At 45.1% G+C, this 14,164-nt stretch overlaps 1 protein-coding gene across 2 annotated transcripts in view; it reads left to right on the forward strand.

The window, feature by feature from the left end:
* Positions 1–14,164, forward strand: part of anxa6 (annexin A6) — a 105,994-nt gene that overhangs the window by 29,117 nt on the left and 62,713 nt on the right. For both annotated transcript variants that reach the window (XM_072590293.1, XM_072590295.1), the window contains exons 3-7: positions 1,118–1,214; positions 4,519–4,613; positions 7,813–7,926; positions 10,256–10,346; positions 11,862–11,941. In XM_072590293.1, coding sequence (XP_072446394.1) covers positions 1,118–1,214; positions 4,519–4,613; positions 7,813–7,926; positions 10,256–10,346; positions 11,862–11,941 — 477 coding nt within the window. The remainder of the gene's footprint in view (positions 1–1,117; positions 1,215–4,518; positions 4,614–7,812; positions 7,927–10,255; positions 10,347–11,861; positions 11,942–14,164) is intronic.

Below are 14,164 nucleotides of genomic sequence, written 5' to 3' on the forward strand. Positions count from 1 at the left end.
TTCTTCCAGCTTTACACTGAGCCTCACTGGAGCACTGCAGCAAGCCTGATGTTGGCCAGGGAACAGGGTGGGGTGTGAAAGTGGCAGGAAACTGGAAGCTCAGGGTCTTTCTTGCGGACAGAACTTAGGTGTCCTGCGAAAGCGGTCACCCAACCTGCGCTTAATTTCCCCGATATAGAGGGGACCACATTGTGAGCAGCGAATGCAGTCGGCTAGATTGTGAGAAGAGGCAAAGCGTTGCTTCAATTGAAAGGTGTGATTGGGCCCTTCGATAGTGAGGAGGGAGGAGGGAAATGGGCAAATGTTACTCCTTCAGCGATTGCAGGGTAAGGTGCTGTGGGGGGGATGCGCGGGGGTGAAGTGGGGGGAGGGGGGTTTTGTTGGGAGTGGAGGAAGAGTGGACCAGGGTGTCCCAGAGGGAATGGTTCCTGTGAAACGCAGACAAGGGAGGGGAGGGGAATATGGGCCATGCTAAATTGCCTCATAGTGTTCAGGGATGTGTAAGTTAAGTGCATTACTCAGGGGAAATGTAGAGTAATAGGGTAGGGGAATGGATCTGGATGGGTTACTCTTCGGAGGGTCAGCGTGGACGTGTCGGGCCGAAAGACCTGTTTCCACGCTGTCGGGATTCTATGATTCTGTGTGTCCGGTGTAGACTGTATTACTGTATTATTCTGTCCCTTTATTATAGTTTTTAACTTATTTACCTCGATATAAATATTCTGGTTATTCAATCGAGTGGCCGTGTGAAATATCAACAGTTGATTCAATTTCGAGTTAGTTTCTCCTCAAATACCACGATCTCCAAGTAGTCAGTTAAGGGTGTGAGTGGGAAGGCTTTCTACCGTAAAGTTTTATTTAAGTCAAAGTTGCATTACTATTTAAGTGATTTATGCTGTAAATAAAGTCAAACAGTGATGTGTATACACCCCCCCCATGTTACTATTCCATTACTTATTGTGTGTTTTTACATTGATCGTACAGACCACATGATTATCCGGAGTATTTGATCAATCAGCACACTCCTGGTCTCATACATCCCAGATAATAAAAAGTTTACTGTATTTTTGACTGACCTATTTTTAAATCGTTTATGCTGTTTTTAAAATTTGAACAGGGTTCCAGATCTGGATATAGAGGCAGCGTGAAAGCCGCTCCGGATTTTTCTGCTAATCAAGATGCAGAAAATCTGTACAACGCGATGAAAGGATTTGGTAAGAAGACTCCCCCTGGGGAAAGTCAACTCTTGTACAGCCTTTGCCAGCTGGTCACAGTCAATACTGAATACAGCCTTATAAAGGGGGACACAGAGTCCAGTACCAGTCAAATTCCACCATGGCCAGTTGGAATACTGGTTACAGTATGCAAAAAGTAACCATGAAGTTGCTAACCATGAATAGACTGGAGGTTGGCTAACGTGGTGCCACTGTTTAAGAAGGGTGGTAAGGACAAGCCAGGGAACTATAGACCGGTGAGCCTGACCTCGGTGGTGGGCAAGTTGTTGGAGGAATCCTGAGGGGCAGCATGTAAATGTATTTGGAAAGGCAAGGACTGATTAAGGATAGTCAACATGGCTTTGTGTGTGGGAAATCATGTCTCACAAACTTGATTGAGTTTTTTGAGGAAGAAACAAAGAGGATTGATGAGGGCAGAGCAGTAGATGTGATCTACATGGACTTCAGTAAGGCGTTCGACAAGGTTCCCCATGGGAGACTGATTAGCAAGGTTAGATCTTACGGAATACAGTGAGAACTAGCCATTTGGATACAGAACTGGCTCAAAGGTAGAAGACAGAGGTGGTGGTGGAGGGTTGTTTTTCAGACTGGAGGCTTGTGACCAGTGGAGTGCCACAAGGATCGGTGGTGGGCCCTCTACTTTTTGTCATTTACATAAATGATTTGGATGCGAGCATAAGAAGTACAGTTAGTAAGTTTGCAGATGACACCAAAATTGGAGGGGTAGTGGACAGTGAAGAGGGTTACCTCAGATTACAACAGGATCTGGACCAGATGGGCCAATGGGCTGAGAAATGGCAGATGGAGTTTAATTCAGATAAATGCAAGGTGCTGCATTTTGGGAAAGCAAATCTTAGCAGGACTTATACACTTAATGGGAAGGTCCTAGAGAGTGTTGCTGAACAAAGAGACCTTGGAGTGCAGGTTCATAGCTTCTTGAAAGTGGAGTCACAGGTAGATAGGATAGTGAAGAAGGCGTTTGGTAGGCTTTCCTTTATTGGTCAGAGTATTGAGTACAGGAGTTGGCTGTGCAGGACATTGGTTAAGGCCACTTTTGGAATATTGCATGCAATTCTGGTCTCCTTCCTTTCAGAAAGATGTTGTGAAACTTGAAAGGGTTCGGAAAAGATTTACAAGGATGTTGCCAGGGTTGGAGGATTTGTGCTATAGGGACAAGCTGAACAGGCTGGGGCTGTTTCCCTTGGAGCGTCGGAGGCTGAGGGGTGACCTTATAGAGGTTTACAAAATTATGAGGGGCATGGATAGGATAAATAGGCAAAGTCTTTTCCCTGGCATGGGTGAGTCCAGAACTAGAGGGCATAGGTTTAGGGTGAGAGCGGAAAGATATAAAAGAGATCTAAGGGGCAACATTTTCATGCAGAGGGTGGTATGGGTATGGAATGAGCTGCCAGAGGAAGTGGTGGAGGCTGGTACAATTGCAACATTTAAGAGGCATTTGGATGGGTATATGAATAGGAAGGGTTTGGAGGGATATGGGCTGGGTGCTAACAGGTGGGACTAGATTGGGTTGGGATATCTGGTCGGCATGGATAGGTTGGACCGAAGGGTCTGTTTCCATGCTGTACATCTCTATGACTCTATGAGTCTAGATGGTTACTCTTTGGAGGGTCAGTGTGGACTTGTTGGGCCAAGTGGCCTGTTCCCACATGGTAGAGATTCTGTCCTATTGTAACCCTTGACTCCATCATATACAGTGTGGCTGGCTGTAACCATTCTTTGAAATGGCTGAACCTGGCACACAGTTCCACAAGATAGGAAGGAGGCTGTTGTGTAAGGGCTTTCGGAGCGTGGAGCAACCTTGTGATGATGCCAGGGAACTGCACACCACTAAAGTAAAGATATCACAGTTTGGGTGGAGTTAGAGCAAGTTCAAACTTTAGATTCTTTGGAAATAAACCTCAATACCCTCTGAGGAAGACACATGGATATTAACACCATGAAGGTAGATTAGTCCTTACCTAATGTAACTGTATAATCAGAGCCTGGTTTATCTCGGATTACCATGTATAGGTATTAGTATTAATGTATAATAAATGGTATTACTTTGATATTTAAGTCTGAAGACAGCTGTTAACTTTGCCGTCTCCCCAACCAGTTTATATTAAATCCAAACTCAGGGTGCAGCATCAAACCACACAATAAAAGACAGACTCATGCCGACTTCTCAGGGCAGCTAGGGATGGATAATAAAAGTTGGCCTTTTCAATGATACCTGTATCCCAGAACTAATTCTAATGGAAGGGTGAAGTCCTTATCTGTTGGAATGCTTATCCTGTAGTATTAAGTGTTTAAGACAATGCTTTCAATTCTCCACCAGGAGCTCCTTATTGATTGGTTACTAAGAAACAGATGGAGTCACTTGACCAACATTTACTGACCATCGCTAACTGCTTGATGTTGAGCAGGTCATGTAGTGGTGGGTGGACCTGCAGTGCTGTTAGGGACGGATTTCTAACCCAGTGGCAGTGAGGGAACATCGATATATTTCCAAGTCAGGGTGGAAGGGGAACTTGCAGGGGGTGATGTTCCCTTGAATCTGCTGCCCTTGTACAATGAGGTGGTGTCACTGGAACTTCGGTGAGTTGCCACAGCTCACCTTGCAGCTGGTCCACGTTGCTGCCATTGTCTGGAAGGAGTGAATGTTTAAGAGGGTGGATGATGTCATCAAACAAGATGCTTTGTCCTGGGTGGGAAAGGCCGTCCTTAAATTTTTTTCTCTCTAGTGTCCTGGTCAGATCTAGAGGAATGTCACAGTTGGCTATGCCATTGTCACCCTGACTCAGTGGTAGGTTGATGGCTGGCATTGCACTGATCAAACATGACTTCCATTTCCATTATTCTTCAGTGGGCTGTGGGTATCGCTGGCAAGGCCAACACTTGTTGCCCATCCCTAATTAACCTTGAGCTCAGCTAGTTCTGAGTCGACCACATGGCTGTCGGTCTGGAGTCACATGTAGGCCACCCCATGTAAGGATGCCAGATTTCCTTCCCTCAAGGGCATTAGTGAACCGAGAAGGGGTTTTACAACAGACAATGATAGTTTCATGGTCCCAATTGTTGAAAGGGAGTTAACAAACCAGAAGAATTAAAATTCCAACAGTTTCTGCAATGGGAATTGAATACGTGCTTCTAAAGCATTAGCCTGGGCCTCCAGTTTACTATCCAGTGACAATACCATCACGCCATCATCTCCTCACTGTAGATTAATGAACTTAATAAAGTGCAAGAACTGAACTCCTGTCTTTTTCCCCATTGAATACAGGCAGTGATAAAGAAACCATTATTGACTTACTGACCTCCAGGTCCAATGCACAACGCCAGCAGATCTGTACGAGCTACAAGACCCTCTATGGAAGGGTAACTTACTATTTATGCTTTTGTGTGTGTTGAAAGATAATTTACCCTTTCCTTTTATTTTTCAAACCTCCACTCCAGAACTTAGCTCTCACAATTGCAAAGGAAGTCTGTACTGGTATAAGTTCCACATTGTCAGCTCTGACTCCATTTTCCTGCCCCCTATTAGGTTGCATGTATTTATTAAATTCCTTCAGAAATGTGGTAGATTTAAATTCAATCATTTCTTGTTGAAGGACGTTCCACATTCTAATTATTACTGGACAAAACCATGTTCCTTCACTTAATGTTCCCCACACTGACTCCGGGCATATTCCCACTTGTTAATGATTCAGCAACAAGTCTGAGGAAACGTATCCCATTTACACTCATCCATAATTGGAATGCTTCTATCTAGTGTCATCTCTCAATGGTCTGAACGCAGGTATAAACGCAGTAAATGTCTTTTACAATGACTGAAATTTCCTTTTCATACAAGCATCCAGTTAAGAGTAGGCCATTCAGCCCTCTGCTGTTGGCTGTTCTGTTTTGGCCCAAACTCTACTTTCCTGATAGCCCTCAGTGACCAATCAAGAATTATTTATCTTAATCGTCACTACATTCAATGAACTGCCTCCATTGCTGTCTGGGGAAAAAGAATTCCACAGATTCACAACTATCTGAATGATAAAACAGTCTCTTCACAAAGGGTGGGAGAGGTTTGGAACTCACTTCCATAAATGGCAGTGGATTCAGGACCAGTTTTAATTTTAAATTGAAGTAGATCAGTTTTTTTCAGCAAAGGTATTAAGGAATAAGGGCCAAAGGGGAGTATATGGAGCCACAGATTAGCCAGGATCTCATTGAGTGGTGGAACAGGCTTGAGGGGCTGAATGGCCTCCTCCTGTTTCCATGTTGCTATGTCTTAGATGGGGAACCACTTATTTTTTAATTGTGTCCCCTTGTTCTAGTCTCCCTCCAAAAGGGGAAACATGCAGTTGGTGTTGACTGTGTTAATTCCCCTCTGTAGCTGCAGTGTCACAAAGGAATAAAGAATAACATACTTTCAGAGAGTTGGCTCAGGTACAGTGGGCTGACTCATTGAATCCCTACAATGTGGAAGCAGGTCATTTGGCCCATTAATCCTTTGAAGACCATCCCAACCAGACTCACCCCCATAACCCTGCATTTCCCACAGCTAACCCACCTAGCCTGCACATCCCTGGACACAATGGGCAATCCACCCTAACCTGCACAAGGAAACCCACGCAGACATGGGGAGAATGTGCAAACTCCGCACAGACAGTCACCTGAGGCTGGAATCGAACCTGGATCCCTGGTGCTGTGAGGCAGCAGTGCTAACCACTGAGCCACCATGTCACCCAAAATGGGGGCAGGGGAATAAGGCCAAATGGATTGCTGTCTCAGAGCAACAGTACAGATGTGATGGGCTGAATGGTCAGAGGGCAGAGGAACAGGACAAAATGGAGATTTGTTTTCCAAGGGAAGGCACAGCATACCATGGGTTAAAAGGGATAATTTTAAATAAAATTCATAACCCTCCCAGTGCAGCTTGACAAACAGTGTAAGCTGGCTCCAAGCATTGGGTGTCTCAGTTGTAATTTTCAAAAATTAGGGGTTTTCAACTCTCACAGCTTGCAAGACAGTTCACCTACTCCAGTGAACTCTGTCATTTTAAAAATAACCAGGTTCCTGGATAGTGTCATAAGGGTGTTAATACTGCATTAGCGCATATGCTAAAATTAGACACAAACACAATTACACCCGTTTCATAACCAGACTGTTCCTTTGAACTTTGATCTGAGCAAAGATAGAGAGAAAGTCCACCTGGGAGCTCTGGAATAAGGCAAAATAATGTGGGTGCTGGGAATCTGAGACAAACTCGACAGGTCTGGCAGTATCGTTGGAGAGAGAAACAGTTAATGTTTTTGAGTCCAGTGTGACTATACTTCTCCTGCATTTCTCCAGCAGTCTCTGTTTCTGTCTGTATTTGAAGACACTTGAAAATATCACAGATTGTAGATTCAAATAAAGAGGCAGAGATGGTCTGGGTTAGCTTACCAAGAGCAGCCGGATGGGAAAGGGTAATGGGAGTATTACAGTTGGTCATGGAGTTGGCACAGACAGGAGGATCATCCAGATCAACCTTGACCCTAACCTGACCCTGACCTTAAACCTGATTCTACCCCTAACCTGACCCTGACTCTAACTCTGACCCTAACCATAACCATGACCCTGACCTTAACCCTGACCCCAACCATGACCCTAACCCTAACCTGACCCTAACCCTAATCCTAACCTGACCCTGACCTTAACCCTGACCCTAACTCTGACCATAACCCTAACCCTAACCTGACCCTGAGTCTAACTCTGACCCTAACCTGACCCTAACCCTAACCTGACTCTGACCCTACCCTGACCCTGACCGTGACCTTAACCCTGACATTAAGCCTAACCCTAACCTTAACCCCAACTCTAACCCTAACCTTAACCCTTATCTGAAGCATGAACATAACAACCTGAGCTTAAAACTCTAAACTTAGCCCCAATACTTACCTTAGCCTTAACTCTAACCGTAATGCTCATCCTAATGTCAACTCTAACCTTGACCCTAACCCTGATCCTATTCTTAACCCAAGCCTTAACTCTATCCTGTACTCCAACTTTAATCGTGACCTTAACTCTAACCCTATGGGGGTGGTGTATAACCTGGATTTGTAGACCGTTGAAGGTGAGAGATTAACAGTTGGCTGAAACAATCAACAGGGCAGTTTGGTTTATCTGGAGGGAAGGACAAAGTGGGGGGTGAGCTTTAAAACGAGAGTTGGATGGTTCTGAACCAATACCAGGAAACACTCTCCATGTGTACCCCCTCCTCCTGGCACCCAGCTTGAACAGAAGCCATTGTGACTGGAGAGTAAATTAAACTGGATACACGTCTGTTTGGTATGGTTACTGAACCCCAATGGGCAGATCGAGGTGGGACACAGATCAGGTCCATATGATGCTAATGCTCTCATGACACAGTTTGGGAGCCTGTTTATTTTTAAAATGATACCTGTTTAATCATTATACCATGCTGGTTGGTGAACCATCTTGTAAGCTCAAGTCCCAAGCTGAATAGCGAAACAGGCTTGAGGTGATCACAAAAAACATCTATGCAGTACTTCTTCAAGAAAATGACGAGATTTCTGTGTCACAGGATCTGATTGATGACCTGAAGTATGAACTGACGGGAAAATTTGAGAGACTGATCATTGGCCTCATGAGACCTCCCGCAGTCTACGATGCCAAAGAGCTGAGAGACGCGATCAAGGTAAAGGTGTATTTGCATGTTTCTAGATACACTCCCAGGGTGACCTAGTGAAAGGCTCCTGTAGATAAGACAGTACAGTATTGTCAGGGACACAGTACTGAGGGAGTGCTGCATTGTTGGAGGTGCAGCACTAAGGGAGCATTGTATTGTCAGTGGAACAATATGGAGTGCCTAAGGTGAGCTGAAAATGTGTTGCTGGAAAAGCGCAGCAGGTCAGGCAGCATCCAAGGACCAGGAGAATCGACGTTCCGGGCATGAGCCCTTCTTCATGATTCCTGAAGAAGGGCTCATGTCCGAAACGTCGATTCTCCTGCTCCTTGGATGCTGCCTGACCTGCTGCGCTTTTCCAGCAACACATTTTCAGCTCTGATCTCCAGCATCTGCAGTCCTCACTTTCTTCTGGGAGCGCCTAAGGTACCATGGCTAATATCCAGTGATGATTAGGAAGCATCTTTCCAATATCCCAGGGCCAACATTCATCCCCCAACCAACATCACTGAAAGGAAAAGAAGATTGTCTGGTCATCTTGTCACATTTCCATTTGTGGGGGATCTTGCTGTGTACAGGTCGCCTGGGCTACAGTTCCCACGCTGCAACAGTAACTTAACTTTCGAAAGTGCTTCGTTGACTGTCAAGTGTCATGGGTCATCCTGAGGCTGCAAAAGACGCTACAGAAATGTAATCCGTTTCACTTCAAAAGGGAAAATAATTTGAAGTCATTTATAACTCACGCCTTGTCAGAATCAAGTTGCTATGGCAATGGAGCAGTGATCAAATTGATCATGGGAGAGTTTTGCCAACTTCCAGCTGACAGAGATGCAGGTGATGGAGTCCAGAGTGTGGCGCTGGAAAAGCACAGCTGGTCAGGCAGCATCCGAGGAGCAGGAGAATCAACATTTCAGGCATAAGCCCTTCATCAGGAATCAGGCGATAGGGTTAGGGTTCGGGTTAGGGTTGTGCCTGACCCGCTGTGCTTTTCCAGCACCACACTCTTGACTTTGATCTCCAGCATCTGCAGTCCTCACTTTCCCCATCGCTGCGTTGTAGCCCAGAGTAAGAGGCAATGCTGTCAGTTCATCTTCCACTGTTTCAATTCAGGAGGTAAAATTTAATGAATTTGACAGCTGCCTAGCAGTAGGAAGAGAATTTGTATAATTAAAACCCAACTGATTCTCTGATTTTATTTTGGTAACAATACAAAGGAAGAAATTGTATTATGAAACTACTTCTCACAGTCACAGGACGTCCAAAACCACTTCATGTTTTTGTGCATCCTTCATGAATTATGGATGTCACTGGCAAGACCTACCCCTAATTGCCCTGGCAAAGGTTAGCTGCCTTCGCGAAATGCCACAGTCCATGTGCTGTAGCTACACCCACAATGCCCTGAGGGAGGGAATTCTGGGATTTTGACCCAGCGACAGTGAAGGAATGGCGATATATTTCTGAATCAGGATGGTGAGTGGCTTGGAGGGGATCTTGCAAGTGGTGGCATTCCCATGTTTCTGCTGCCCTTGTCCTTCCAGGTGGTCAAGGTCATGGGTTTTGCAAAGTGATGCCTCTTTGGTGAGTTGCTGCACTGCACCTTGTTGATGGTATACCTTGTTGAGACTGAGTGCTGGTGGTGGTGAAGGGAGTGGATGTTGAAGATGGTAGGTGGGGTGACCAAGACAGTGAGCTGCTTTGTCATGAGTGGTTTCAAGCTTCTTGAGTCTTGCTGGAGCTGCACCCATCCAGGCAAGTTGGAAGTTCCTGAACTTTCACCCAGTGACAGTGAAGGAACGCCGATATATTCCCAAGTCAGGATGGTGAGTTGCTTGGAGGGGGACCTGCAGGTGGTGGTGTTCCCATGTGTCTACCCACCTTGCACTTCTAGAGGATAAAAGGTTTGGAAGGTGCTGTCGAAGATGCTTTGGTGAATTTCTGCACTGCATCTTAAAAATAGCACACAGTGCTGTGACTGAGCGTTGGTGCTGGAGGGGGGAGTGAAATCGGATGTGGTGCCAGTCAAACTGCCTGGCTACTTCCTGGACGATGTGGAGCTCTTTAACTAACTCCAGAGAGTCAGAGACTCAAACACCTCACCCAGGCTGAGCCTACGTGTTGTACAGGGACAGTGTTGGCACGCTGGAGGAACCATCGCTTGAGTGAGTGGTTAAACTGAGGGCCCCATCGACCCTCTGTGGTGAGGATAAAAGAAATCCCCGTGGCACTATTTAGGAGAACAAGGGGACAGAACCTGGAATCCATGTGGTGCGTGCGGCTGAGACATTGGCTGGATAAAGTTCACACATCCCCAATTTGATTGTGTCTCTCTTCCCCTGGGCAGGGACTAGGCACAGATGAGAAAGCCTTGATTGAAATCCTTGCCTCCAGAAACAACAAGCAAATCCATGAACTCACCGCAGCTTACAAAGAAGGTAGAGTTAATACAATCTGATTGATGTAAACGTGACCTCATTGCACCAACATCTAGCCATCTACCACCACCATGACTCCACACTCACAATGACTCCCAGAGAAACTAGGCTTCAATTGTATAATTCTCAGGTATGTTTGCATCTGTAATCTCATCCACACCTACAACCCATTGGAGGTCATAGAGTCATACAGCACAGAAACAGACCCTTCGGTCCAACCAGTCCATGCTGACTAATCCCACCTGCCCTGCACTTGGACCATATCCCTCCAAACATTTCTTATTCATGTGCTTATAAAATGATAAAAATCTTAAACTACGAAATGTAATGACTGTAAGAGATCTAGAAGTAAATCAAGAATTAAGCCTGACTCTCAGGAGCAGCTGTGACACCCGTGCTAATCTCAGTCCATCATTTTGGTATCTGCGCTAATCTGATTTTGGTCTCTTGTACATCCCCAATTCACATCGGTGACCGTGCCTTCCAATAAACTTGAAATTCCACCTCTTGTTGCAACTTTCCGCCTCACGCTCCTTCTCTCCTTCTTTAAGATGTTCCTGAAAACTGGCTCTGTGACCAGTGAAGGGGCCGTCTGCCTAAATCGTGTCTCGTGTAGCTCTGTGTTGAATTTTGTTTGATTACACTTTTATGGAATGCCTTGAGATGTTTCTGTGTGCCAAAGACACTATATAAATGCAGGTGGTTGTAGTTGATTAAACAACACCTCCCTCCTCCGGCTGGGTACAATTTCTTGGTTGATAGCCCCCCTCCAAATTCACCCTATCCATGTCCCTCATGATTTTATAAATGTCTATAAGGTCACCCTCAATCTCCTATGCTCCAGTGAAAAAAGTCCCATCCTATTCAGCCTATTTTTATAACTCAAACCTTCCATTCCTGATAAATCTTTTTTTTAACCCTCTCCAATTTAACAATGTCCTTCCTATAACGAGGTGATCTGAACTACACACAGTACTCCAGAAGAGGCCTCCCCAATGTCTGGTACAAACGCAACATGACATCCCAACTTCAACACTCAAAGGTCTGGCCAATGAAGGCAAGCATGCTAAAAGCTTTCTCACCACCCTGTCAAACTGTGACACAAATTTCAAAGAATTAAGTACCTGAACCCCCTTGATCTCTCTGTTCAACACACTACCCAGGGCCCTGTATTTATTGTGTAAGGCCTGTAGTTTGTTTTACCAAAATGCAATACTTCACGTTTATCCAAATTAAACTCCACCTGCCACTCCTCAGCCCTGACGTCAGTATGTGTCATGTTTTACTCTGTAAATGTATGTTGAGTAGGATGTATTGACCAAATGGCTGTCTCGAATGTAATATGTTCTTGTCACCCTCATGGTAAAGACATTTTTTTTCTGAATTCCTAATTGGGATTCTTTGTGACTATCTGATATATCTGGCCACTAGTTTGAAATAGAAATATATAACCTACCAAACTAATAGTATCTTGCTTGCAGCTAATGGGATTTATTATCCTGGTGTTCCTTACAGTGTATGAGTCCGACGTGGAAGTAGACGTTGTTGGAGACACATCGGGACATTTTAAGAAGATGTTAGTGGTGCTTCTGCAGGTAAAAGCTACGCAGAAGAAGGACTTCAATTACACATTGGTTTGTGTGAACCTGGAAACAGGAAGAGACCATTCTGTCCTTCAGCCCTATTCTGTCATTCATTGAGGTTATGGTCGATCTGCGCTTAAATCTATCCCCTCACCCTGGTTTCAGGTCCCTTACCTAGTGAGGTTTTATCAACCTTGGTACAGGTTTGGAACTCTCTTCCACAAACAGCAGTGGATGTTGGATCAGTTGTTAATTTTGCATCCAAGGGAGAGAACATTTTGTTAAGTAATGGCATTAAGGAATATGGGACAAAGGGGGGTATATGGAGGTAGGCCACAGATTAGGCCAGGATCTTACTGAATGGTGGGACAGGCTCGAGGGGCTGAATGGCCTACTCCTGTGCCTAAACTTACACATCAAGCGGCTTCTGTTTTTTTGGTGCGAATGTGTTCCTCATTTTTTACTCTACGGAGAAACCACTCGATCAATTCCTTTCAAAAAGTCGAAAATCCCAATCAAATCACCCCTCAATCTCGAATGTTCCAGGTTTTGTGAATATCTGCTCCGTGTTCCCACATTTGGAGAGACTCTCTAACCTGAGGAAACAGCCTCCCCACCTCTAACCTCTCACCCTCTCGAGCTATGAGAGACACCACAACGCAGACCATTCCCCAGCGACTGTTCCCCAATGTTTGATGTGTGAGGAGAGACAGTGAGTGGCGGAAGGTCATTCTACCTGAACAGCATCCCAGTCACAAAGTAAAATGCAACGGATGCTGCAAATCTGAAATAAAAACATAAGTTGTAGAGAGATCCGAGCAGGTCTGGCAGCATTCTTCTTCTGAAGAGTCAGACTGGCTTCGAAATGTGAAGCCTATGTTTCTCTCTCCACAGATGACTGCTGAGTTTCTCCAGCATTCTCGGTTTTATTACAGATCACTCAGATCCTGTGTCACTATACATGGACATCACTAACTGCGAAACATAGAAACTAGGAGAAGGAAGAGGCCATTCGGCCCTTTGAACCTGCTGTGCCATTCAATAGGATCATGACTGATCATCCAACGCAGTCCCCTGTTCCTGCTTTCTCCCCATTCCCTTTGATCCCTTTAGCCCTAGAAATTATATCTAACTCCTTGTTGAAAACATTCAATGTTTTGACCTCAACTATATTCCGTGGCAGAGAATCCCAGAGGCTCCCCACTCTCTGGGTGAAGACATTTCTCCTCAGCTCAGCCTGAAATGGTTTACCCTGTATCCTTAGACTGTGACCCCTGGTTCTGGACCCCCTGGTTATTGGGAACATCCTTCTTGCATCTACCTTGTCATGTCCTAATCTAACTTCAGAGGGTTTTGTGAACTTTCCTCCTCATTTTACCTAACTCCAGTGAACATAATCTGAACCAATCCAGTCTGTCTTCATATGTCAGCCCTGTCACCCCAGGAATCTGCCTGGGAAACCCTCCCTTTGTTACCGCCAGAACATCCATCCTTAGATAAGGAGATGGAAATTGCACGCAATACTTAATAGTTCTTGGTGCTAAAAGGATCAAAGGGAATGGGGAGAAAGCAAGAATGGGGACTGAGTTGGATGATCAGCCAAGATCATATTGAATGGCGGAGCAGACTCGAAGGGCCGAATGGCCTACTGCTGTTCCTAGTTTCTGTGTCTCTGTGACTTAGTGCCACTCCTACTCTTCTCCTGTTAAAGCAGCTCTCTCCCAATCTCCCATTCAGTAATTGTTTATACATACATCACCATAAAAGTATTAAACATTAAGATCCAGAGACAAAGTACAGCATGCATCTATCTGCAGAATACTATAGAGGAAGTATACCTTTTTTTTCCCTCATCCCACCTTTGTGTTTCTTCTTGGTTAATTACCCTGACCTCAGATCATCAACCCTCCCAAAAACACTGGAAACAATTTCTCATTGTTTAATTTATCAAAAACTCTTAATGACTTTAAAACAGCTCGATCAACTCTCCCCGAACTTGCTTGACTTAAAAGAGAGCGATCCTAGTTACGAAACCGAATCTCCACAGCCCAGTTCCATTTGCACTAAACCTCCTTGGACCCTGGTCTAAGATCTTGATGTCCTTCTCAAAGAGTCCAGAATGTGGAAATAATTCTCATGCCCAGCAAACCCCCCACCCCGGTGTGATATTCTGTGGACCAGGTGAAGTAAAACTGGATTCATCCTGCACAGGCAGAGACCTCTGTCCTTCCTCCG

Source organism: Chiloscyllium punctatum, chromosome 20 (assembly GCF_047496795.1).
Source record: "Chiloscyllium punctatum isolate Juve2018m chromosome 20, sChiPun1.3, whole genome shotgun sequence".
Lineage (NCBI taxonomy): Eukaryota > Metazoa > Chordata > Chondrichthyes > Orectolobiformes > Hemiscylliidae > Chiloscyllium > Chiloscyllium punctatum.